The sequence below is a fragment of the Pteropus medius genome, unplaced genomic scaffold (genome assembly GCF_902729225.1).
Source record: "Pteropus medius unplaced genomic scaffold, Ma_sr-lr_union100, whole genome shotgun sequence".
NCBI lineage: Eukaryota > Metazoa > Chordata > Mammalia > Chiroptera > Pteropodidae > Pteropus > Pteropus medius.
This window is the reverse complement of record NW_024353517.1, coordinates 9,328,710-9,353,826: the sequence shown is the minus strand read 5'-3', so window position 1 is coordinate 9,353,826 and position 25,117 is coordinate 9,328,710. Positions and strand designations below refer to the sequence as shown.

At 35.3% G+C, this 25,117-nt stretch overlaps 1 protein-coding gene across 1 annotated transcript in view; it reads left to right on the top strand.

Moving 5' to 3' along the window:
* Positions 1-940: 940 nt before the first annotated feature.
* The window catches only part of ATP13A5 (ATPase 13A5), a 97,381-nt gene continuing 73,204 nt past the window's right edge, over positions 941-25,117 (top strand). The window contains exons 1-5 of the mRNA XM_039850642.1: positions 941-1,089; positions 14,768-14,941; positions 15,643-15,789; positions 16,011-16,081; positions 16,187-16,267. Of these exons, the coding sequence (XP_039706576.1) occupies positions 1,027-1,089; positions 14,768-14,941; positions 15,643-15,789; positions 16,011-16,081; positions 16,187-16,267 (536 nt within the window). The 5' untranslated portion in view covers positions 941-1,026. The remainder of the gene's footprint in view (positions 1,090-14,767; positions 14,942-15,642; positions 15,790-16,010; positions 16,082-16,186; positions 16,268-25,117) is intronic.

Here is a 25,117-nt window from a genome sequence, read left to right as displayed (position 1 = left end):
TTTCAAGTATACAGTACATTGGTTTCAAAGTGGCAAGAATTTTGTTCAGTGAACTGGATGCAATAACATTGAACAAATTAACCAGCTCCTGAATGGACCACAGTATACCCATTTTTTGATAAAAATATCAAATTAAATATCCAGTATAATGATGATTATACAATTGTGGAAATTTAGATGACATCTTCAATCTTTAGCCTTCTTAGCTGTACCTCCCTCTACATACTTTACTTGTCTGAAAACTTTTTGTAAATTAAAAAAGAAAAGTGAAAGGAATCAAATTATTATTATTATAGTTTACTATTTAAAACTTGTCTCTTCTTGATTAGTGTTATGATTATGATGATAATGATTATCCATCTCTTATCGAGTGTGAAGGGAGCTGTAGTTGATCTTTTACAAATATCATCTTAGATCCTCATGTCAACTCTATAATTATTATTGACATAAAAAAACCTAAAATTCAGATTTTAAGTTTTTTGTCCAAGGTCATCAGTAGAGCAGGGATTAGAATTTAGATTTTTCTCATTCCAAAATGATTCCTATATTCTCAGTCATGATACAACCTTTCTTCTTTCAATTCTCATTGTCACCCCCACTATGCCCATTACTTTTTCAAAGTCTACGGTGTTTTCATTAATTTCTCTCTAGTTAATCCTATTGTCACAGGGTTTTAGCAAACTAGTCATTACTATTTATTGGCTGAGATATTTACAGACGGCAAAGAAATGATCTGTCTTTCTAGTTCAAAAACTTAAGTCTAGAGGTACTCACATCTAGCTCAGCAAATAAATAGTAGAAAGAAAGAAAAAAAAGAAAACAATAAGCAGATAGATTAACAGACCAATCCGGTGGCTGGGGAGAGTATTTCCTCTCTTTTCTTTGTTAGCCTAATAGGCGAGGGAGGTGCTGAGAGAGTTTAAACACCTAAGAACTGCAGTGACAAGCAGTGACTATTCTGAGTGTACATAAGCCTCAGTGGTTTTGACATTTTCCCCAAGGAAATAGGCAGGAGGTCCAGTTTAGATGAAGGAGAAAAGTAAGAAAGACCATCAGGCTTTGCTCAACCAAGGAGAAGAGAATGAACTGGTGAGTCTTCCCTTGTTTTTATTAATTCTCAAAATTAACAGAAGCTGTGAGCAGGGACTACTGAGGTGTTGCTGACTTTAGGACCTGGAGAAGTTTTAGTCTGATAAGGCTCCTTGAGGTCCCGGGGCACAGTTTTATAGTGGGGGAACTGTAGGGGCTGAGGAAGTGTGTCTTCTAGGCGATGGAGTTTTTGCCATCCTCATATGCACTGTACTGCGTGAAGCTTCCTCCTCAGACATTTTTCAGAGTAATCAGGTACATTCCCATCTGGTGCTCGTTGAGGTGGTCTCCTTATCATCTGGGTCTCCATGTAATTGGACAAACTCAGGTGAAAACTGAAACTTTTTTTTTCCTAATGTCTTTGGTGTGTCTGTATGACTTAGACTCAGTGTACTTTGGGCTGAAGTCATGCTAGGAGTATAGAGAGGTTTTAAGCACCAAGTACTGAAGAAGGAATAGAATGTGGCCTGAGATTGAGCACATTTTTTTTTAAGTTCTTATTTCTCCAATTTTTTCCCTGCTGCCTCTTCCATTAAACATATATAAATCTTGAAAAATAATCATTGAGATCTTGAAAACTTCTACAGTGTCTATTTGGTGTTGACGAGTTTACCTTTATGATTTTATTTGATCCTCAGAGAACTCAGTGAAGAAATTAATCCTATTTCATAGAAAAGAAATCTGAAACCAGAGAGGTTAAGTAACAGACTGGGAATCCAACTCATTCCTTCAGCCTTCACACCTCAAGCTGTTTACACTGTAATAGTGTCTGTAGTTAGGCAATGAGAAAGTGAGACGGAGAGAGGGGGGTTGGGACAGAGAAGGTGTCCTGGAGGGCAGAAAGGAATTCACAGAATAGGGTTCACATATCAGAAGGGTGTCAGTTTCCTGCCTGGCCTCCCCAGTTCCTTATGAATTCTGTGGGAAATCCATACCTGTCCTCTCTCCACCTACCTTTGTTTGTTAAACTAAGGAAAATAATTGATTTCATCTACAGCTGCATTGTCCAATGTGGCAGCCCAGGTCGCATGTGGGTTTTGAGCACTAGGAAACTAGCTAGCTCGAAATAAAATGCATTGTAGGATAAAATACACACAGGATTTTGAAGATTTAGTAAACAGAAGGGTAAACTATTTCAATAATTTTTATATTGGTTACATTTCAAAACATTGAAATGGCAATGTTTTGGATTTGTCGGGTTAAATAAAATATATTATGAAAATTAATTTCACTTGCATTACTTCCTTAATGTGGCTGCTGGGAAATTTAAATTACAAATGTGGCTTACAGCAGTGGCTTGCATTATTGTATCACACTGATCTTGACAATGGTGAGGTGCTTTAAAATCTTCAGACTGAAGGGATTCAAAGAATGAAAATCTACTCACTTGTGTTCACTGCCAAACGACATTGTGCCAGTTCTGATGTTTTTTTCAACATGTAGATGGGTGTTCATAAAAATCTTTGGTTACTCTTTGTTTTTCTCTGATTAAGTGCTGGATTTATAAAGTTTATAGCCTAGTATTTTAATTCTTTTAATCACAGAGGGGGCTTGGATATCAAAGCATTAAATAATAGGCCAGGCATCCTAGTTTTCTTTTTTTGTTGGTGATCAAACACTTCTAGACACATCCACCAAAAGAACTCTATTAGGATTCCACTTTGCTTCTATCATGTTGTCAGTGTTGTCAGGGCATGCTGGGGAAGGGGAGACGGCTGTAGATTTCTCCTTCATAAATCTTATTCAGGAGCTCGGGCAGAGCACAGATACAGATTCTATTCAGATGGATTTGAATATTCAGGGAGTTAGGCAGGCCTGGAGGGAACAGGGGTCACCTATATGCACAAACTAAGAGGAAGCTCCAGGCAACTGCTATCTTGCAAGTCAACAGGCCCAGTTGCTCTCAGGTCTTTAGAGTTTGAAAAGGAAGTGAAGCCAGATATCTATATGCTTATGTAAAATATCCTTATTACACATTTTGGAAACAATTTTTTTTTTTTTTTTAATAATCAGTAGGCCAAACTAAACCTGGGCATGGTCTTTTGGGGGCTGTCAGTCTGTGACTTTTACAACTCTTTCCTACTTGTTTTTACTTTCCCAAAGGTTCTCCATGGCCCAATCTGATTTCTACCAGCATTCATCATTTCAAGTGAACAATCATTTGTGATTATGCGAGATAGTTTGAAGTGAAAGCTATGCAGTATTTGAGTAAATAATAAATTCGTTCCATCAAATACCCACAAAGAACCTAAGCAGATGGAGTGTATTATTTAAGTGTAGCTCAGGTCATTTTGCTGAGCTCGACATGGATATAAGGCATTGAACTAGCCTCCAGAGTTGAAGCTAGTTGTTATTCTTGTCTCTTGGGCTCTGGATCTAACTCCTCTAGGAGGGGTAACAGCTAATACTATGCCAGGCATGGTACTAGGCACTTGACAAACAGTATTTCATGTCACTCTCACAGCCTGTGTGATATATACTCTCACTGTTCCGGTCTTTATTGTCTTTCCTCACTCACACCCCCTAGCCCCATTCCCCCCACCCCCGCCCCCACGCCCCTACTACCTAGCTCCAATAGTTTCCTTTTCATTACGTGTCTTTTTCCTAAAATTTTGCCCTGCCTACACATTTCATCATCTTGTCCAATCACAGTCAGCTTTTCTTATCTTTTCCTGAGGTCTTCTCAGGACCCACAGCTTCACTAATATCAAAAGATTCTTTACATCACCAGACCTTAAATGAGCATGGAGCCTTCGGGGTGTGTAGCTCAGTGCCTAAGGGAACATCATTTGGCTTGGGTGGACTTGAGTTTGAATTGTGGTCTTCTTAGGCATGTTATTTAACCTCTCAGAGTCACTTGTGAAATGTGAATATTAATACCTACCATTAAGAATTGTGGTGAGAATTAAATGAGATAATACAAACTTTCCAAAAAATATCTTCCATAAGATAATATTAATAAGTATTGTATGAAAACATCTCCTTTTATTCCTAACAATTAGGTTTGAGAAACACTAGGTGATAATAGCAAGGCCTCTTAGAATCTTTAATATAGTATTATAGTTCTTTCTGAATCTCTAAAAGGAGCAAGACAGTGTGCTCCACTTATGTATGCATGAAATCTTTCACGTTTGTGTGTGTGAAGATTTTTTTCATGGCTACTATTCTAGGGAAACACCATAAGAAAGCATGAGAAGTTCCCAATGTTTTCAATGAATGAAAGTTATTGTTATCATTATTACCCTTCTGGAAAAGAAAAAGAAGTCATATCTCTCAGCACATCTGAAGGCACACTGTGCTCATATCAGCCCCTGTTTCGAGGTCATATCTGGCCACACTTGCTGTATTTATTTTCCAGAGATGTTCTCGATTCTGCCTCTGAGATAGAAGTGCTGCTTTATTCATATCAGTTGCAAAGCCCAAGCATTCCTTTCTTTGATTAAACTTGGATAATAATAATTGTTTGAAGTTTACCATTATAAAAACAAATAATATGTGAAGAGTTGGTAAGAAAAGTCAGGAACTTTGAATATCTGAATTATTTTAAACAATTTATATACTCCTCATCTTCCATTAAAAGACAAATAAAAAAAAAACACTCAAAAGATTAAAATCAAAAATGAAAAAGTAAATCCTTGGCTTTCTCCTGTCTTCAGTCAAATTTATATTAATAGCTTAGATGGAAGCAAAATAGCTAATCTTCAAATGACACCTCACTATGAAGGAGAAATAACAATACAGGTGACAGAATCAAGATTCAAAATGTTCTCTAGGCGGAACTATAAAAGGGAAATTGGCAAAATGCAATGCATTGGGCCTCGGTACATTAGTACTCCTAATCTGTGTATTAGGCCTCGAGTTTTTAAGTTTTTATCAAAATACAAGGTAAGGGTATCAATGACTTGGGCTTAGTAGATATTCATGAAAAAGCAATTGAAGTGTTTTATTTAGTTATGACTGCATTTTAGTTGCCAATATGATATCACTGTAAAAAATTAGTCCTTGGATGTCTTAATAGAAGTCTGTTTTGCAAAACAAAAGAAATAATAGTTCTGCTATAATCTGTATTATTTAGAAAATCTCTTGGAAGTTTTATTTAATTACAGGATTCATACAAGAAGTGTAGTGTTTTTGAAAGGATATCTAGATATCACAAACGAGAGCTTGTTTAAAAGATGCTGGGAACAGTTTCCCAAAGAACAATCATGACGGTTGTCTTCCAATAGTTGAGTAGCTGATATGAAGAAGAGAGTAGAGTTTGGAAGATTCCAGCCTAATTTATTTTCTTTATGGAAGAACTTTCTAACCATCTGTGGTGGCAGAATCTTAACATGACACTTTGTCCTTGTATGATTCCCACCAGTTGAGGGGGGGGGGACTATATGAGCTATAAGTCCTGTGATTATATTCTGTTATATGACAAGAAGGGTTTTTACAAATATAATCAATGGATTCAGATGAGTTCAACAAAAAGACGACTATCTGGGTGAGCCTGACCTAATCAGGTGATCCTAGACTGGGCCCTTCCTCAAGTCAGAGAGGTTCAAAGAATGAGAGGGATTTGGTGCAAGGGAGATTGTCCATTACATCTTTGGAGATGGAAGGTTCAATGTGCAAGGAACTCTGAGCAGTCTCTGAGCACTGAGAACTGAGAGCAGCTTCTGGCTGACAACTAGCAAGAGAATGGGGGCCTATGTCCTAAAGCTATGAGCAATGGAATCCTACCAAAAACCATGAGACCTTGAAAGAGGTCCTTGATCTCCAGAAGGAGCATAGCCAAGGTGACACTCTGATTTCAGTCTTGTGAGACGTTGAGTAGAGAACCCAGCTAATGAGACTTCTAACCCACAGATACTGTGAGATAATTAATTTGTGTTATTTTAAGCCTCTAAATTTATTATGAAATAATAGCAAACTAATACACTATCATCACAGCTGTCCAACAAGGGAAGGCACAGCCCCGTAAGTAATGAGCAGCCTGTCTTAATCATACAAGAAATGCTCATCTGTGAAATATGGCATACAGATATTTTTTCAGAGAAGGTTTCGAACAAAACAATCTCTGAGACATCACTCTTGTGTAATTATGCTTTTATTTCATGAATAAACTTCAACAGAATATACATGTGTTCCCATGTCTTTGGTCTAGGGCAAATTCTAGTACCAGAAATTGTCTTTGCTAATCAAACCATGCATCTCATTGTTTTGAGATGCATGCATCATCCATATTTACTGCTCTCCCTCCATTAGCCTCATCAAACAAGCATCCTTAGTTTCACTTTTACTTCTAGGAAGATCACATTTTAATACTCTTGTTATAGTCCATTTGACTTTATGGGAATGCCTATAGCCGAGAGTGATAATATGTTTATCTTATTGGTATTAGGTTTAGATTCACACTGCTAAAGAATGAAAGGCCTTTCTTACTACAGAAAGAAAGCATAAGGGGAAAATTTAATAGGTTGGATTATTTCAATAATTATTTTGAATATGTCCAAGACTCAATTTTTTGACCTACAAATAGTAATTTATAAACGTAATTAATAATACCTATTTTAATAAATAATAATGCTTATTTTATAGGGTTGTTGTGAAAACTAAATGGCACCTAAATATGCACTCAAGAAAGATTAGGGTTTTTTTTATTGAGATATAACTACATATAACTTTATACTGGTTTCAAGTGTACAATATAATTCAACATTTGTATATTTTGTAAAATGTTCACCAGAATAAGTCTAGTTATCATCCATAACCACACATAGTTACAATATTCTTTTGCTTTGTGATGAAAAATTTTAAGATCTATTCTCTTAGCAATTTTCAATGATAAAACACAGTGTTATTAACTATAGTCACTGTGATATTATGATTCATAAAAAGAAATATATATTTGATCTTCATCCCCATTTCTGGTATAGAGCTCCTAAAATCCTTCAAATTTCTTAAGTGATGAGAACAACAAAGGTGTCTTTTGTTATGTTCATAAGGTGACTTTTGGGCTGCACCTAAAAATGGAGACTGGTTTCCAGGAGAGCGAATCACATGATTGGAGGGTCGGAATTTTCAGTCCCATTGCTCTGAACTCCAGGGAGGAGAGAAGGGCTGGAAGTTGAATCAGTAGCCATAGGTTAATTATTGATCAATCATGCCTATGTACTGAAGCCTCCATAAAAACTCAAAAGGATGAGGTTCGAAGAGCTTTCTGGTTGGTGAAAGTGTGGAGGTGCTGAGAGCATAGTGCTCCCGGAGAGGGCACAGAAGCTCCATGCTTTTTACCATACTTTGCCCTATGCATCTCTTCCATCTGGCTTTTGCTGAGTTATATTCTTTTATAATAAACCAGTAATCTAGTAAATGAAATGGTTCTCTGAGTTCTGTGAGCTGTTCTAGCAAATTAATCAAACCGAAGGAGGGGGTCGTGGGAAACTCCAATGTATAGCCACATGGTCAGAAGTATAGGTGACAACCTGGACTTGTGTCTGGTGTCTGGAGTTGGGAAGAAGGTAGTCTTATAGGACTGAGCCTTCGACCTGTGGAATCTGATGCTATCTTCAATAAGACAGTGTCAGAATTGAGTTGAATTATAGAACATCCAGCTGGTATCCAAGAATTGTATGGTGTTGGGTGGGAAGCACCCTCCCTCCCCAACACACACATATGTAGTTGGAATTGGTTCTAGGAACCCACAAGAATCACCATGCTAGAAAAGTTAGTTCTTATTGTCAAACGTAGACAAAAATAGAAGTGACTTAAAACATTTTATTCAATTCAAAGGGCACTCCATGGTATGAATGCAGGGCAAAATATAGAAAACTAATTAACAGTGCTTGGTAGTCAGTGATAACTAGCATAAATTACCACATGTGGCCAAATCAAACCAGTGATAGAGGGTGAAGAACAGTGACCACCACATTAACACAATCTATCAATAGAGACAATATTATTTTCACATTAAAGAACAGAACCTTGAAACACAGCAGAGTTAGAGATAAGAGATCAGAGTTTTAAGAATGCCCTCCTATCTCACACATAAAGGAACACAATTTGGCATGTCCAGATAAAGACAACAATGAGTAGATTGTGAATAATGAATAGAAACTTGGAGCTGTGATTGTTGTTTGAAAAAAAGGAAGATAAAACATGATGAATTCTAGTCTCATGAATGGATACAGAGAGAGCTCCTTGGCCATGATTCAAGGAACTGAAATTTGTTGCTTACATAGAAAAAGCTAACTTTCTAAGGTTATTGGAACTTCTCACCCATGGACAAGACTAACATGTCATAGCAAAAAACTGGCATTGCCATTCACAGAAGGTAATTGTAATTCTGAAAGTTATTTATGTTACGTCTTGGTTGAGTAAATAAATGTATAACTTTGTACTGTGAGAATCTTTGTTTGAGTAAATAAAAGTGTTATGAACTATAACCCAGTATACTCATTCCAAGGATTTGACACATACACAATACTGTGTCTGTGCATGGTGGGTACACAACAAATATTTCCAATGGATAAAAACATGAACGATGAACATAAGAATAAAAAGATTTACAAAAACTAAAAAAGACCTTTTCACAAGACCAGTTGTGCATAAGCACTAGTCCTCCAGATGCAATGAAAATTCAGGAACTGGGACAGGTGGAGACCTCAGGGATGGTTCCATATGACTAAGAGGATCCCCAAAAGAGAATTTGGGGAAGAAACCATGTTTAGATGAAGATGTATCCTTTAATTCTTTTTTCCTGAGGAATTTAACCTATTGGTGCTATTTTTAATGACAACCGTGAGAGCTACTTAAAAAGAAAAGAAAGAAAGGAAAATAATTTAAAAGGTGCCATTTACGTGCTAAAACTTCATATATGTTCTCACTTAATCTCTATGAGCTAGTCACTCAGATATTCACTTAGCTGAGGAAATTGCGACTTAGTTAAGTAACATATACAAGGTTACATTACGTAACATCAGAGGGAGGTTTTCTTACACTGTTTTCCTCTTGTACAAGTGAAGAATGACTGTGCCGGGTTGTGTGTGTGTGCACATGTGTGTGTGTGCGTGTGTGCATGCACTCATATACATATATATAATATATATGTTATATATATATATAATATATATATAGTTACTACATCTAGTTAATCTTTGAATCAATTTCATGTTTATCTTAAAGTCTCTCAGTTTCACAAAGGTGAGCAGCTTTCTTTTGGCCTGTTTGACTTCAATTTTGAAAATCTGTGCACTTTGGAAAAATCAAAAATTCCATTTAACCCATTGGATCAATCACTTTTAGAAATAGAATTTATGGTTTTAATAAATAACATTTGGTTCTAAATATTGCCAGTTGTCAAATCATTTCATAATGATTCCAATTGGACTAGCCTCTTATAAGTTACTGAAATTTTGCTGAACTATACATTACTCAAGCTAATATTAACTGTTAGTACATATTGGGTGCTCAAAATGTTTCAGGAACTGAGTTAAATGCTTTGCATGTATTATCTCATTTATTTCTCCTGTAACCCTAGAAGATCGCTATTGTTATTCTTATTTATAGAGGAGGAAATTGAGTCATCAGAAGTAAAGTGGATTGCCCAAGGTAATCTTTGTGTTTAAGTGGTTGAGGTGTGATTTAAACTTGGTTTTCTCATGCCACTTTCCCGGCTTTTAATTGCTACGCCAGACTATTTCAGTTTTAAAACCAACCACAGTTTTCTCAGGAGGAATCTAAAGTTCAGTGAATTTAAATCATTTACTGTGATCATGTTAACTAGTAAGTGATGGGATAAGAAACAGAAAGGAGAGCTTCCAGAAGGCAATGGGATGGGGTATAAAAAACAGAGGCTCTGTTGATAGACATGCATAGGACTCTAAGTTGTGACCTTAAGCAACAACCCCTGCCATAAGGCCTATGCATATTTCGTTGTTACTCCTAATGTAAGCTCTGTGCTCTGGGGCTAGAAAAAGACCATTAGGGCTGTGGTACCTCTCCTGGTAACTAGAACATAGAATTCTGTAGGAAACAAAAAAGTGAGAGAACATCACTGCTTAGAGAGAATACAATTCAAGTTTCAGTGAAGTTGGGCACATCCTTTGTGCTATTCAACTCAACTCTCCGATGGTGGCAGATCTGGGTTCTTCACCTGTTTCCATTATCGACCTTGACTCAGTATATTGCAATTCAAAACTAGAACAGTTACCTCTCTCCTCCTTTGACTGACCTATTATCAAACCACCTGCTGACATTGACTGAGAGCTCACTTTGTACTTAACACCTTACACTTCTCATTTAATCTTTACAACTATTCTTCCAGGTGTGTGTTATTAATATCTCTTAAGTACGGAGATAGAAACTGAGAGAAGTTCAATCCAGAGGTCACATAGATAATAGGTGACAAAACTCACTTCATTACAAGAAACATGTATGATGGATTTGAGATTCTGATCCTCTCACTTCTGTTCCCAGTATCTTTACATTTATAGGACCTCTCGATTCTACTTACCTTCCTCTTATGATACAAATATTGTTCCTGGCTCCCTCCTCTACTCTGCATTTCTTAGTGGATTTCACCAGCCATATGTAAATAGGAGAAATCTCTGTGACTCTTACTGCATAAGAAGACCAATCACTTAGAACAATCAAATACTTGAGATTAACTGGTCAAAATGGAAACACACACTGTGATAAACTTCAATCACACAAACTTTGGAAAGTCAGTTGAAAGTAGTGATTCTTTCAGCCAAAACCTCAAGTCCCATACCTGGCAACAATAACATCTGGGAACACTGAGAAATGATCTAGAAAGGAATTTTACCAAGGTTAATGAGGCCGGTTTACCAAGGAAGTAAAAACAGTGCTTTCATTCATCTTTGCTCAAGGAGCTACACATTTCTGAAAGTTATGCTGACATTTACAAGTTCTTTCTTATTTATTTATTTATTTATTTATTTATTTATTTATTTATTTATTAATTACTTACTTAATTTTTTAACAGGCAGGAAAAAAAAATCTCACATTTTGATTGAGGTGCACTCAGCCATAAGCAAAGTCGTTCCCAGAAAACTCTTCCCCTATCTCGGTTCTTAGGGATGCGATTTTACCTCTAATCTAATAGAAGTCAGTTCTTCTTTATATCCTGGCCAGGAAGCAGCCACAATCTTCTTGGGTAACCAAACCTCCCTTTTCCCATAGAAATCTTCTCTTGCTTTAAAAAAAATTCATTTCTAATATCATACTGCCATTTATTCTTTCTCAATCTAATCTTGCTAAAGTAATTAAAATCCATTCTACCTGCTTAGAGCAAAGTGTTTAATAAACAAATTGACTCTACTTGTTAAAACTTTTTACTGACATACATAAATATAGTGGGTGTATTTATAAAAGTTTATATAAATAAAGAGCACTGATCTTAGCTGTGCAATTTAATGACTTCTATCATTAATTAGTTTTGCTCACTTTTGGACTTCATGTAAGTAGAATTGTGCATTGCTTTATGGTACTTCATTTCCTCAGTATAAAGTCTGTGAAATTCATCTATGTTGAGTGCATCATTCTTTTTTATTGTTTTATGGTATTCCATTGTATGAAAACATGAAATTTATCTCTTTCCTGTCAGTGTACATTTGGTTGTCTCCAGTTTGGGGTTCTTACTGTAATTAGGGCAACTTAGTTAATGGGTTGGTTCAAATTTTCTGAATTTTTACTGATTTTTTGGGGGGAGGGGTCTGCTTGTCTTATCGGTTAGTGAGAAGGGTATGTTAAAATCTCCAAAGAAGAGAATGCACCTAAGTTCTATCAATTTTGCTTTACAAATTTTGAAACTACGTTTATAAGTTTAGAACAATTTAGGATTGGTATGTCTCCTGTTGATCTTTTAGTTTATAAAATGTCCTTTTTCTCGTAATATTTTTTAAAGTCTATTTTGTCTGATAGTAATATAGCCATGCTGATTTTCTTTTATTGGTCTTTGTGTGGTATATTTTCCCCTTCTTTCTCCTTTTAATATAGTTACTTCTTTTAATTAATTAATTAATTTCTGCTTCTTAAATATGTAAAATGTGTCTCTCATAAACAACATGTAGTGAGTCTTTTATTACCTAGTTTGAAAATCTTGGTTTTGAATCATAGTATTAAGGTCAATTACATTTAATGTAATTATTGATATAGTTGGGTTAAAGTTCATAATGTTTTCCATCTATTCTATATGTTCTTTGTTCTTTATTTAACATTATATCACAGAATGTCCCATGTGTCTACATTGATTTCATACATTTTGTTTTTAATGGATTCTCAGTAGCCCATTGTTTTGATGTTTCACATCTTATGGAACCATTAGCTATCATTTTGTTCAATAACGTTGTTATTATAGATTATGCTTTCTACTTTATGTCTTATTTCCTTAGAGTGTACTTCCAAGTGTGGAATTAATGATTCAAGAGATAGAAACATCTTTATAATTCTTGATATAGTTTGTCCCTTTGCTTTCCCTAAAGAATTATTTCAATTTATAAGGTTATTTGTAGTATATGTCTGTAGTTATTTCATTGCAGCCTTGCCAGCATTGTGAGTTCTTTTTTTAATTAAAAAAAAAATTGTATAGAAAAGAACTGAAGGGAATCAGAATTATAATTACCAATATTATTGTTGTGTGTAAGTAAACAGAAAAAGAGAAAATTGTTTACAAATGTCATTTTAGCTATAAGTCGGATTGAAATTCCTAACTGTTCTGCTTCTATTTTGCACACACTTGGGCTTTGTCAATAAGCCCCCATAAATAACTTAGTTAAAGAATAAATATTTATGACATAATATGTGAACTAGCATATCCTTTGTTTGAGTCTAATAAAACTATAAATAAGTGAATTTACAAATAAATAAACAAATAAAAGCAAAACAGGTTTATAGAATCAGAGTAAATAGAAAGGAGACCCAACTGAAAATATGCTTGAAAGAAGAATAAACATGTTTCTAAGTTACATTTAAACTTCAGCATGAATAACTTCAAAATACAGTGGCTGCATTACTAAACTTAACGACCATTCCCTCTCAGGTGGGTGATATGTTGGGGAGCTTTGGAAAGGAACTCTTACAACTGTAATTACTTTGCAGAGCACTTAAAGAGACATTGTCACATTTGAGCATAACTACCCTGTAATTTCTTTGTAGAAGAGTGAATTGGGATTCCCTAGAGGTGAAATGACTTACGTAAGGTCACATAGCTGATAACTAGCAGAGCGGTGACTCAAATTTACATGTTTTCTTCTTAAGACTGTGACCTTTCTACAATGTTTAAGGATTACTTTCAACAACTGTTATTAAAATCTTGATCTACCACAGAGTTCTTTATTAGAAAAACATAATGAAAATAACCATATTGAAGGTGAAAACTTTTCCAGAAAATTAAGCCAAGAGATTTCTTATAATATAATCTAAACTGGCATAAAATTTAGAAGATTCTATCATTTGAAAGTGCCATAGAAACTCAATAAAAGCCTATTTTCTTACAGAGTATATAGCTCTGTGATCTGGACACAGGAGTTTAGAATAATAGAAAAAAAAAAACTAAAACAATAACAGAAAAACATAAAAAATATAGTATGGTAATGATGTCATAATCAGCATCCCTCTGGGTCTTCCAAATACACAAAAAATCTAGTTTTTTCTTTTTTAATTGGAAAATCTGACATGTAACATTCTGTGAATTTAAGGTATGTTACTTTGAAATATTTATATATTGTAATACAGTTACTGATGAAGAGATTTATCACATTACTTATAATACATGTTATTATCTAGGTTCAATATACTGTATATTAAGTCTCTAAGGCTATTTTAGTATTTGTTACAAGTTTGTACCCTTAGATATCGTCAATCTTATTCCCCACCTCCCATCCCCTGGTTACTACCATTTTATTTTTTAAAAGAATTTAGTGTTTGAAATTTAAAAAACAATATTGTGAAACTTCATTGTAGAAGATGGGAACTAGAAACTGGCTTTAAATAAACAAATATTTTTTTTTGGCTATTTGTTTTCCCTTAAAACCACATCTCAAGTTTGTATTTAATTTATGACAAATATTAACTAACCCGTATTAAAAGTAGAACTATTTCAGCATGTTACTCTCTGGGTAAATACCTTTAAGCTGTCTTTGAAAGTTTTCATGTCCACAAATAATCTCTTAATTTATATCATCCTACTTATTTAGAAAGCAGTACACTTATTTATACTTTCAATCCTTCTCAATCATGTTATTATAAAACAAAGCTGAATGTGAATAAAGCCAGATATATGTGTGAATCATAACTGTCATGATTTTATCATCTTCTTCCAATAATTTCATATTAACAACTTTTAAAAAACCTTATACCTACAGAAAGTAAATCTGGTCGAAAATTTGAAGCATTTTATAAAATTCTGAGATGACTCTTAAGACTATTTAGAATCAAATAAGTCTGCTCATTCCTTGCTCCTCCTGTCTAATGTTTTATTTCCATATGCCAGAGTAGTAAAATGAGTCCTTTTTTTATTCCATCAGCTGACAGCTGTAAGCAATTAATCTGATTCAACCAGCCAAAACCAGATTTCTCTCCCAAAACCCCTGCATCTAAAGACTGTGCTTTTTGGAGCAAAATGATATATTTATGAAAAAAAAAAAAGAGCGATATTTTATTTTCTTTCCAGGAGGTGTTTGGTTACCGGACTCAGAATCTACGCAGAGCCTTGTGCCTTACAGCATCTGTGCTGACCTGTGGAGTCCTTCTGCTGGTGTTCTACTGGAGGCCCCAGTGGAGGGTGTGGGCCAACTGTACTCCATGCCCCTTGCAAGAAGCAGATACTGTTTTGCTAAGGACAACGGTGCGTGCCCTTTTGTGTTGCATTCGTGACACAACCAACAACTGGCCAGTATTTCAGAGGGGAGACTTTCCTTTATTTAAAGAGTTCTCTTGTCCTCACATAGGAGATAGCAAAAACTATCCCTGCGATCTATTTGTTATCTTTTATTTTGACCTAGGGATAAAGGACATTTCCTCTATATCAGCCTGGGGAAATTTGTACTATGTCAAATTAATTGGCTTTGCCCTTGACCGTTACACGAACAGTGGTTGTCGGTGTTATAACCCTTAGAGATGTAACATGGAAATGACTGTTCAATTTTTAAGGAATATGTATTTTAAGGGGAATTGGACATTTCAAACATCTAGATGTCATTTTTAAAATAAACAAAAATGATTTTCTGAAAATAAAGTTTTCCTGCAAAGCCTATCTTTCTCTTTATTCCCTAGCACAGTGGTTCTCAAATTTCAGTGCAAATCAGAATCATTTGGAGAGCTTTTTAAAAAACAGACTGCTGGCCCTACTTTCAGAATTTCTGTTTCAGTAGGTTTGGACTGGGGCTGAGAATTTAAATTTTTAGCAAGTTCTACTATAACGCTGATATTCTTGTCTGCCGCCCAAACTTTGAGAACCGCTGGTTAAGACCTTGGCACGTATTTGGTTGATAGAGTGGCTTATTAAATAAAATTTCAGAATTTCAGGAGTTGGATTGTCTTTTCTAGGATGAGTTTCAAAGATACATGAGGAAGAAAGTGATCTGCCTGTACTTATCGACACTAAAGTGTCTCGTAAGCAAGAACTTGGAAGAATCCCTTGTAGCTGACCACCACTCTGTCATAAACCACGCCGTATTGAAACCAGAATTAAAAGTAAGTGATTTTAAGGGTGCATTGTTATGGTATGTTTTTGCTAAAAAAGAGTAATGTGTTTATTTGACGGCAGTTTGAATATCACACTGCTGGGCTGGGAATTACAGCTATGAATTACAGAAAGCGAGGGCTGCAAGGGGACCTGCATTAAACAACCTTCACCTCCCCTGATAGGCTTTATTACATGAATGACATATGTCCTATTATTTCCATCATTGCAGGTACGATATATCCAAGTGCAGAAAATAAGGTATGTTTGGGACAACTTGGAGAAGAGATTTCAGAAAGTTGGGTAAGTCCAACGTTTTCTCAACACTACATCAGGCTATAAGAGAAGAACACTGATTTGTTGAGTGCCATGAACTGAAGTGTGTTTCTTGTCCTGACCACATCCTAGGTTGCTGGAAGACAGCCACTCCTGCTATGACATCCATCATACATTTGGACTGGGTCTGACCGGTGAAGAGCAGGAGGTCAGGTAGGGTTCACAGTATCCCTGAGTGAATTCTGCTAGTAGAAATTGAAATATCAAATGGCTTGTGATCAGTGAATGTTGGCATAATGCTTCATCAACTTCACATAATCCCAGTTCATTTACTGGCATCAAAGAGATATTATGAATTATTCACATTACAGGCAAACTTATTAAAAAGACTAAAAGAACAATGCAATCAAATAACATTTGATCTTTTCTTTTAGGATTGTAGAACAGTCTTCTCTGTGTTGTCTTTTTTATTTTTTCCTAAAAAAAAAAAACTTGAGTCATTTCATGAATGTCAACTTCTTAATCCTCCAAATCCTCAGAGACAAAGACATATTATGATTGCATTTTACTTTACAGAACAGCCCTGGATATGAGCAGTTTTTTAAATTAAATTTATTGGGTTGACATTGGTTAATAAAATTATATTGGTTTCAAGTGTACAATTCAATAATATACCATTTGTATATTGCATTGTGTATTCACCACCCAAAGTCAAATCTTCTGTCACCATGTATTTAACCCTCTTTACCCTTAACTACCTCCTCTTCTTCTCCCTTTTCCTCTGGTAACCACTAAGTTATGCCTATGTCTATGAATTTTTATTTGCTTGTCTTGTTCATTCATTGCTTTCAGTTTTATATCCCATGTATGAGTGAAACTTTGGTTCTCAACCTTTTCTGACTTATTTCACTTAGCATGATTATTATCTCAAGATTCATCCATGTTGCCACAAATGGCAGTATTTCATCTTTTCTTATGACTGAGTAATATTCCATTGTATATATGTATCACATCTTCCTTATCCAATCATCTGTCGAAGGACACTTTGGTTGTTTTTATGTCTTGGCTACCATAAATAATGCTGCAATGAACATCGGGGTGCATATATCTTTACGGATAAATGTCTTTAAATCTTTTGGATAGATGCCCAGAAGAGTGATTGCTGGGTTACATGGTAATTCTATACTTAATTTTTTGAGGAAACTTTATCCTGTTTTCCATAGTGGCTGTACCAGTTTACAATCTCATCAGCAGTGTATGAGGGTTCCTTTTCCTCCACAACCTCTCCGACATTTGTTATTGTCTTGTTGATAATAGCCATTCTTACAGGTAATGTGGTATCTCATTGTGGTTTTGATTTGCATTTTCCTAATAACTAGTGAAATTGAGCATCTTTTCATATTTCCGTTGGCCATTTATATGTCTTTTTGGGAGAATTTTCTGTTCGGGTCCTCTGCCATTTTTTATTTGGATTGTTTGATTTTTTGTTGTTGAGTTGTATGAGTTCTTTATATATTTTGGATATTAGCCTCTTATCGAAGGTATTGTTTGCAAATATCTTCTCTTATTCAGTTGTTTGCCTCTTTGTTTTGCTGATTTTTTTTTCTGTACAGCTTTTTAGTTTGATACAATCCTATTTTTTTCTGAAGCTTTTTAGTTTGATATAATCCTATTCATTTATTTTTGCTTTTACTTTCCTTGCTTTTGAGGTCAAATTCATAAAATTCTCTCTAAATCCAAGGTCCGTGAGTTCAGTATCCATGTTTTCTTCTTTGCAATTTATTGTTTCAGATCTTATGTTTAGGTCTTTGATCTATTTTGAACTAATTTTGATTTATGGTGACAGACGGCAGTCTAGTTTAATTCTTTTGCATGTGGCTTTCTAATTTCCCAGAGCCATTTATTGAAGAGGTTTTCTTTTTTTCTATTATATGTTTTTGGCTCCTTTGTTGAAAATTATCTGCCAATATATGTACGGATTTATTTCTGGACTCTTCATTCTGTTCTATGGATCTTTATGTCTGTTTTACTTCCAATACCATGCTGTTTTGATTATTGTTGCCTTGTGGTATAAAGTCAGGCAGAGTGCTACCCCGGTCTTGTTCTTTTTTCTCAGGATTACTATGGCTATTTGAAGTCTTTTGTGATTCCATACAAATCTGATGACTTTTTGTTCTTTAAAAAATACCACTGAGATTTTGATGGGGTTTGCATTAAATCTGTAGATTGCTTTGGGTAATATGGCTGTTTTAACTATGTTGATTCTTCCAATCAATGAACATGGAATATATTTCTGTTTCTTTGTGTCTTCTTCAATTTATTTTAAAAATATCTTGTAGTTTTCAGTTTATAGGTTCTTCACATGCTTCGTTAAATCTAGATATTTTATTCCTAGATATTTTATTATTTTTGTTGCAATTGCAGAAGAAATTGTTTTTTTATTATTATTTCTTTGTCTGAAATTTCATTTTTTGTATATAGGAATATAATGGACTTTTGTATGTTGATTTTTGTATCCTGCAACTTTACTGTATTTGTTATTGCTTCTAATAGCTTTTTGGTGGAGTTTATAGGGTTTTCTACATAAAGAATCATGTCATCTGCAAAAAGTGACAATTTGTCTTCTTCATTCCCAATTTGGATGCCTTTTATTTCTTTCTCTTGCCTGATTGTGTTACCAGCACTTAAATATCTGTGTTATATGAGCCCAGGTTCTTAGATCCCCCATGAAAGATTTTCATAGAGGTCCGATGCTCAGAGAAGAAAGACAGCAGGTAGAGAGTAGCAGGCAGAAGCGATTTTATTAAGTAAAGCAAGCAAAGTAAAGTAAACTTGGGATAAGTCCAAGTGGGCAGCTCGATAGAGAATCGAATGCACTGAGAAGTTGAGGGTCAGGGGTTTATGTGGGCAATGGGGTTGTTCTCCTTTGTCCCTCCAACCACAAATGACATGAATTCCTTGTGCCTCTCTCTTAACCTTCCAACTCCTGGCTTGGGAAAACAAGGGAGTCTCTTGAAGTCATCAGATCTCTTATTTTGTACATTTTATTGTCCTTCTCCCTCTGGCTCTTATCTACCTATCCTCCTACCCTGCCAATTGCTTTAGCTAGGACTTCCAGTACTATATTGAATACTAATAAAGAGAGCGGGCATCCTTCTCTTGTTCCTGATCTTAGAGAAAAAGCTTTCAGTGTTTCAAAATTAAGTATATTAGCTGAGAGCTTGTTGTATATGGCCTTTTTTATATTGAGGTACTTCCCTTCTACATCTATTTTATGAAGTGTTTTAATCACAAATGGATGCTGTATCTTGTCAAATGTTTTATCTGCATCTAATGATATGATTTTATGATTTTTATCCTTTGTTTTGTTTCTGTGGTATATCACATCGACCCATTTGTATATGTTGGACCATCCTTGTGCCTCTGAATGAACCTCACTTAATGATGATGCATGATCATTTTAATGTATTATTGTATTCAATTTGCTAGAATGTTGTTTAGGATTTTTGCATCTGCATTTATCAGATATATTGGTCTGTAGTTTTCTTTTTTTGTGTTATTCTTACCAGATATTGCTATCAGGATAATGTTGGCTTCATAAAATGTGTTAAAAAGTATTGCTTCTTCTTCAATTTTTTGGAAGAGTTTGAGAAGGAAGATATTAAATCATCTTTGAATGTTTGGTAGAATTCACTACTAAAGCTATCTAGTCCTGGACTTCTACTTTTTGGAAGGTTTATGATAATTGTTTCAATTCCTTACTGTTGATCAGTCAATTTAGATTTTTCAGTTCTCCATGATTCAGTCTAGGAAGATTGTATATTTCTAAGAACTCGTCTATTTCTTCTAGGTTATCGAATTTGGTGGCATATAGTCTTTCGTAGTATTTTTGCATGATACTTTGTATTTCTGTGGTATCCTTCTTAACTTCTCTTTCACTTCTGATTTTGTGTATTTGTGTCTTTTCTCTTCTTTCTTTTGTGATTCTAGCCAGGTGTTTGTCAACTTTATTGATCCTCAAAGAACCAGCTCTTTGTCGCGTTAATTTTTTCTATTGTCTTTTTGTTCTCAATTTTATTTAATTCTGCTCTAATTTTTATCTCCTTCCTTTTGCTGACTTTGGGCTTCATTTTTTCTTCTCTTTTCAGTTCTTTAAGTTGAATATTAGGTTGTTTATTTGGGATTTTTCTTGTTTCTTGAGAGAGGCCTGTAATCATATCAACTTTCCTCTTATTACCACTTCGCTGTATCCAAAAAGTTTTGTATTGTTATTCTCATTTGTTTCTATGTATTTTTTAATCTTCCCTTTTATTTCTCCTTTGACCCAGTCTTTCTTTAGTAGCATTTTGGTTAATCTCTACACATTTGTTTTCCCCACTTTCTTTTTGCAGTTGATTTCTAATTTCAAAGCATGTGGTCAGATAATATGCTTGGGATTATTTAAATCTTCTTAAATATGTCGAGGCTAGTTTTGTCTCCTAACATAACTATCCTTGAGAATGTTTTATGTGTACTAGAGAAGAATGTATAATCTGGTGTTTGGGGATGAAAGGTCTGTAAGTGTTGATTATTTCCAATTGATCTAATGCATCATTTAAGACTGATATTTCCTATAGATGTCAATGAAACGTTTAGGTCCCCTACTATAATTGTGTTTTTGTCAGTTTCTCCCTTTAGTTCTATTAGTAGTTGCTTTATGTATTTTGGTGCTTCCTGATTGAGAGCATATATATTGATACATGTTATGTCTTCTTGCTGTATTATCTTCTTTATCATTATGAAATGTTTACCTTTGTCTCTTGTAACTCTTTTATGTTGAAGTCTATTTTATCAGATACAAGTATGGCTACACCTGTTTATCTCTGGATGCCATTTACTTGGAGTATCATTTTTCCACTCTTTCACTTTAAGTCTAAATTTGTCCTTGAAGCTGGGATGCCTCTTGAAGATAGCATAGGGTTGAATTTTGTTTTTTGATCCAATGCGCAATTCTGTGCCTTTTTATTGGTGAGTTTAGTTTATTTATATTTAAGGTGATTATTGATGAGATTTTCCTATAGCCATTTTATCTTTTGTTTTCTGGTAGCTCGGTATCTCCATTATTTCTTTGCCCTTGTGTTTCCATCTGTTATTTCAGTTTGGTAGTATTTTATGATTTTTCCTTCTATTCCCTTTTGTTATATGTTTCAGCTCTGAACTTTTTTTTGTCTGGTTACCATTGAGTTTATATAAAAGAAAGTTTCTTATCTCCATTTCCCTTTGCAGATTCAGATCTTTTTCCCTCTCCTTTTCTGTTTTTGTTATATCAAATTTTCCTTATTTATGCTGTGAGTTCATTTCTGAATTGCAGTAGCTATTTTTTTCTTCTCTTTTAAAAACGTTTTTATTTTGACCTTTAATCATTATATAATATTTAAATTCATTATACCTTGTTTTTAATAAGGGTTGCAATTTCATGTTTCTGTCTGTACGGTAGTCAATTTACTCATAGTTTTGTGTTTTTTTTTTTTTTTTTCCTTTTTTATCAGATAGAATGCTCCCCTTCAGTATTTCCTGTAATGCAAGTCTTGTGGTGGAAAATTCCTTTGGCTTCTGCATGTCTGAAATGATCTTTATGTCTAAAGGAGAACTTTGCTGGATATATTATTCTTGGCTGGTAATTTCCCTCTTTCAATAGTTCAAACATTTGATTTCCCTCCTTCCCAGCTTGTAAAGTTTCTGCTGAAAAGTCCAATGATAATCTGATGGGTTTTCCTTTACAGGCTACAGTCTTCTTTTCCCTGGCTGCCTTGAAAATTCTTTCTTTGTCATTAATTTTTGACAGTTTTAATATAATGTATCTTGGAGAAAGCCTTTTTGGATTGAGATAATTAGATGTTCTGTTTGATTCTTGGATTCGAGGATCCAGTTCTTTCCATGGGCTTAGAAAATTCTCACTGACTATTTCAATAGCCTCTCTGTTCCCTTCCTTCTCTCTCTTCCCTGGTTATACTCATTCTTATATTGCTTTTTCTAATGGTGTCAGATAGTTCTTGTAAAGTTCTTCTTTTTTTTTTTTTTTTCCACTCTCAAATCTCTCTCTTCTTCTGTTTGTGTTATTTCCAGGTTTCTGTCTTTGACATCACTAATTCTTTCCTCCATCTGATAAGCTCTGTTTCCTAAGCTTACTATCTTATTCTTCATCTCTTTTATCAAGTTCGTCAGCTCTAGAATTCCTATTTGGTTCTTTTTTAAAGTTTTAATCTCTTTTGTAAAACATTCCTTTTGTTCATCGATTTTTACTTCTGAGTTCATTAAACTGCCTGAGTTTTCTTAAATCGTGTTGAGTTTTTTCAGAACTGCAATCTTGACTTCTCTGTCATTTAAATCACATATTCCCATGACTTTAAGTTTAGTTTCGGGAGATATTTCATTTTCTTTCTGAGCCGCTTTCTTACCTTCGTTGTTCATAGCATTTGATGGATTATTTCTCCTCCTAGGCATTTATGGGAATTAACTCTGCTTTTTAAAACTTTTTATTATCGAGTCATGCCTCTTTGGATAAAAAGTTGAAGAGAGCACAAGCCTCTTGCACTATCCGAGCCTCCTGGACCTCTGCTGGGCAAAAAAAAATCCCTTTAGTCCCCTGACGGGGGCGGGGAGTGAGGGGAGGTATCCTTTGTGACCAGGTCGCCTCGGTGCCGGGACTCCACCATCGTGAGAAAATGTGGTGGGCAATGGAGTTCTGAGCACCTGAAGTCCTGGTGCTTCTCCAGAGGCCAGATGCAGTACTGTGCTGCCTGAGGTGTCCCAGGTACCTGTGCTGGGATCAGCCTCCATGGATGGGGGCAGGGTCGACTGGGAGAGGCTGCAGGTGTGTTTGTGGCTTGCTCCCCTCTCAGTAATAGCAACCGCCAGACCTCTACTGCCTCACCTCTGTACCTCTACCCCTGTCACTGGGATTAGCCACAGTGTGTTCCTTCCTCTAAGGAGCTGTCTCTTCAGTTCTAGGGGCTGTAGATATTCTGCCTCTACAAGTGTTGCTACAGTTTCTTCTGGGGACCACTGCTAGCTCTAGAAGGGTATGGGGAAGAGAGCTTTGGGAGGGTAGGTGGAGACGGACAAGCTTCTTTTTTTGCCTGGCAGTGATGGCTGCTAGAACACAGCTGTCGTATTTCTGTATTCTAGTCTCTGCCCTGATAGATTGCTGGATTCAGTAGTGTTATATGCTGATCACTAAGGCAGGAATGTCCTGCACACAGAGAATGCATGCAGTAACCTCATACTTCCCCAATCTCCTAGTCCTGTGAGCTCCAGGCAGCATTCCTGGCACCCGTCTCTGCTCTTTGCCCTTCCTTCCTCCCTTGTTTGCCCCAATTTGCCCTCTTTCAGATATTTCAATGCACAAGTCTTTCAGAAGTCTTTATGTGTTAGGCTGAGAATCCTTCGTTGGATTATGGCTGTTCAACTTGTTGTCCTTTCAAGAGTAGAGATCAAGGGGACCCCTCATGCTGCCATGCTTCTGATGTCACTGAGATGAGGGCTTTGTTTGTTCACCACTGTATTTCCAGCACCTAGGACAGTGAATGATTCATGGTAGAAGCTCAACAGCTATTTGTGGAATGCATAAATAAATAAATGCATTTATGGATTTATTAACTAAATGCTTTTAATATGCCGGGCACTTTGCAAGACACTAGGGATCTCAGGATAAATAACTTATTCATTATCCATAAATAAGACATTCTGACTAGAGGGAAAAAGACACAATTATGAGAATGATGTCTTTAGAGGCACATAGGTTAGAAAATAATAATATAATACTAGAACCATAGGAAATGCTTATGCTGCTCATGAAATCACAGTGATCAAGAGTCCCTGCTTTCCTCATCCATAATTTGAAGTGGTGAATTCTGGTGAATCTTAAAGAAAACCACTGCAAACTGTTCCTAGTCTTAATAAGAAGCCTCATTTATCACCCAATTTTAGGGACACTATCTGCTTGATCTTCCTCATGATCAGGCAGAAAACACTAATTCTCAAGCTAAGAAACAAACTGATACCTAAAATACAGATTCTTGGGCTTCACTCCCACAATTCTGATTTAGTAGGTAGAAGATAGTGATGACGGTGAAAGAAGAAATTGCATTTTTGCAAGCACTCTTACAATTCTTATGCACGCTGTCTGAAAATTACTGATCTGTTGTTATTTTTAAATTTTCTCTCTGCCTGAACACTATGAAAAATAAAGCAGTCATCTAGACTATAATATTGCAAAATGCCTTAGAAATGGTATTATATAAGATTTCAGATGCAACGACTTAATATATTGAAATACAAAAAGTTTTCAAAGTCATTAAAAACATATTGGTTTAATATCATCAAATAAAAGACTTTAAAAGATCTAGGGCATTTAGGAAATCTAGTTGATAAATGGAGATAAACTCTGTCTAGGAAAGATTTCCCATCAGTGTAGCCACCTCACGTTTGTCCTTATTTATCAAGTGCCAGACTTTAATAAGCATCATACATAATTGAATTTAAATATAGTCCACACAATAAAGAACTTGACAATCTAATAAGCAAGACAGAGTATAGTTTCCTAAATATGAAGAATAGAGGAGATAATCTACTTATAAACATGTAGACATATTTTATTATATGAGCTTATCTATTTGGAGGGTAAAGACAGGAAATAGAATGTGGAACATTTTCTCCCTTAATTTTTTCCCTCATTTTTTTTTTTTTTTTTAGTGAAAGACTAAGACTTTTATAAAAATGTGATTGATTGACTGGTTGAGTGATATTAACTTTGTTGAGCTTGCTTGCATGAAAAGCAAGAGCACAATATGAGAAGTAAAGAAAGGAGATACACAAAAGTCACTGATGATGAAAAGTCACAGAGTTTAAATACGACCTTCTCTTTAGGCTTCCTAGCGGCAGCCAAAGAGGGAAAATACTCAGGTTTATATAGTTTTCGCTTTTCCACAGCAAAAAGCAAATTAGGACATCAGGAGAGAAAACTTTGCCCTGGACAGAAGTGTCAGGGGGCATCAAGAAGAAAGGAAGAAAATTATTCCAGGA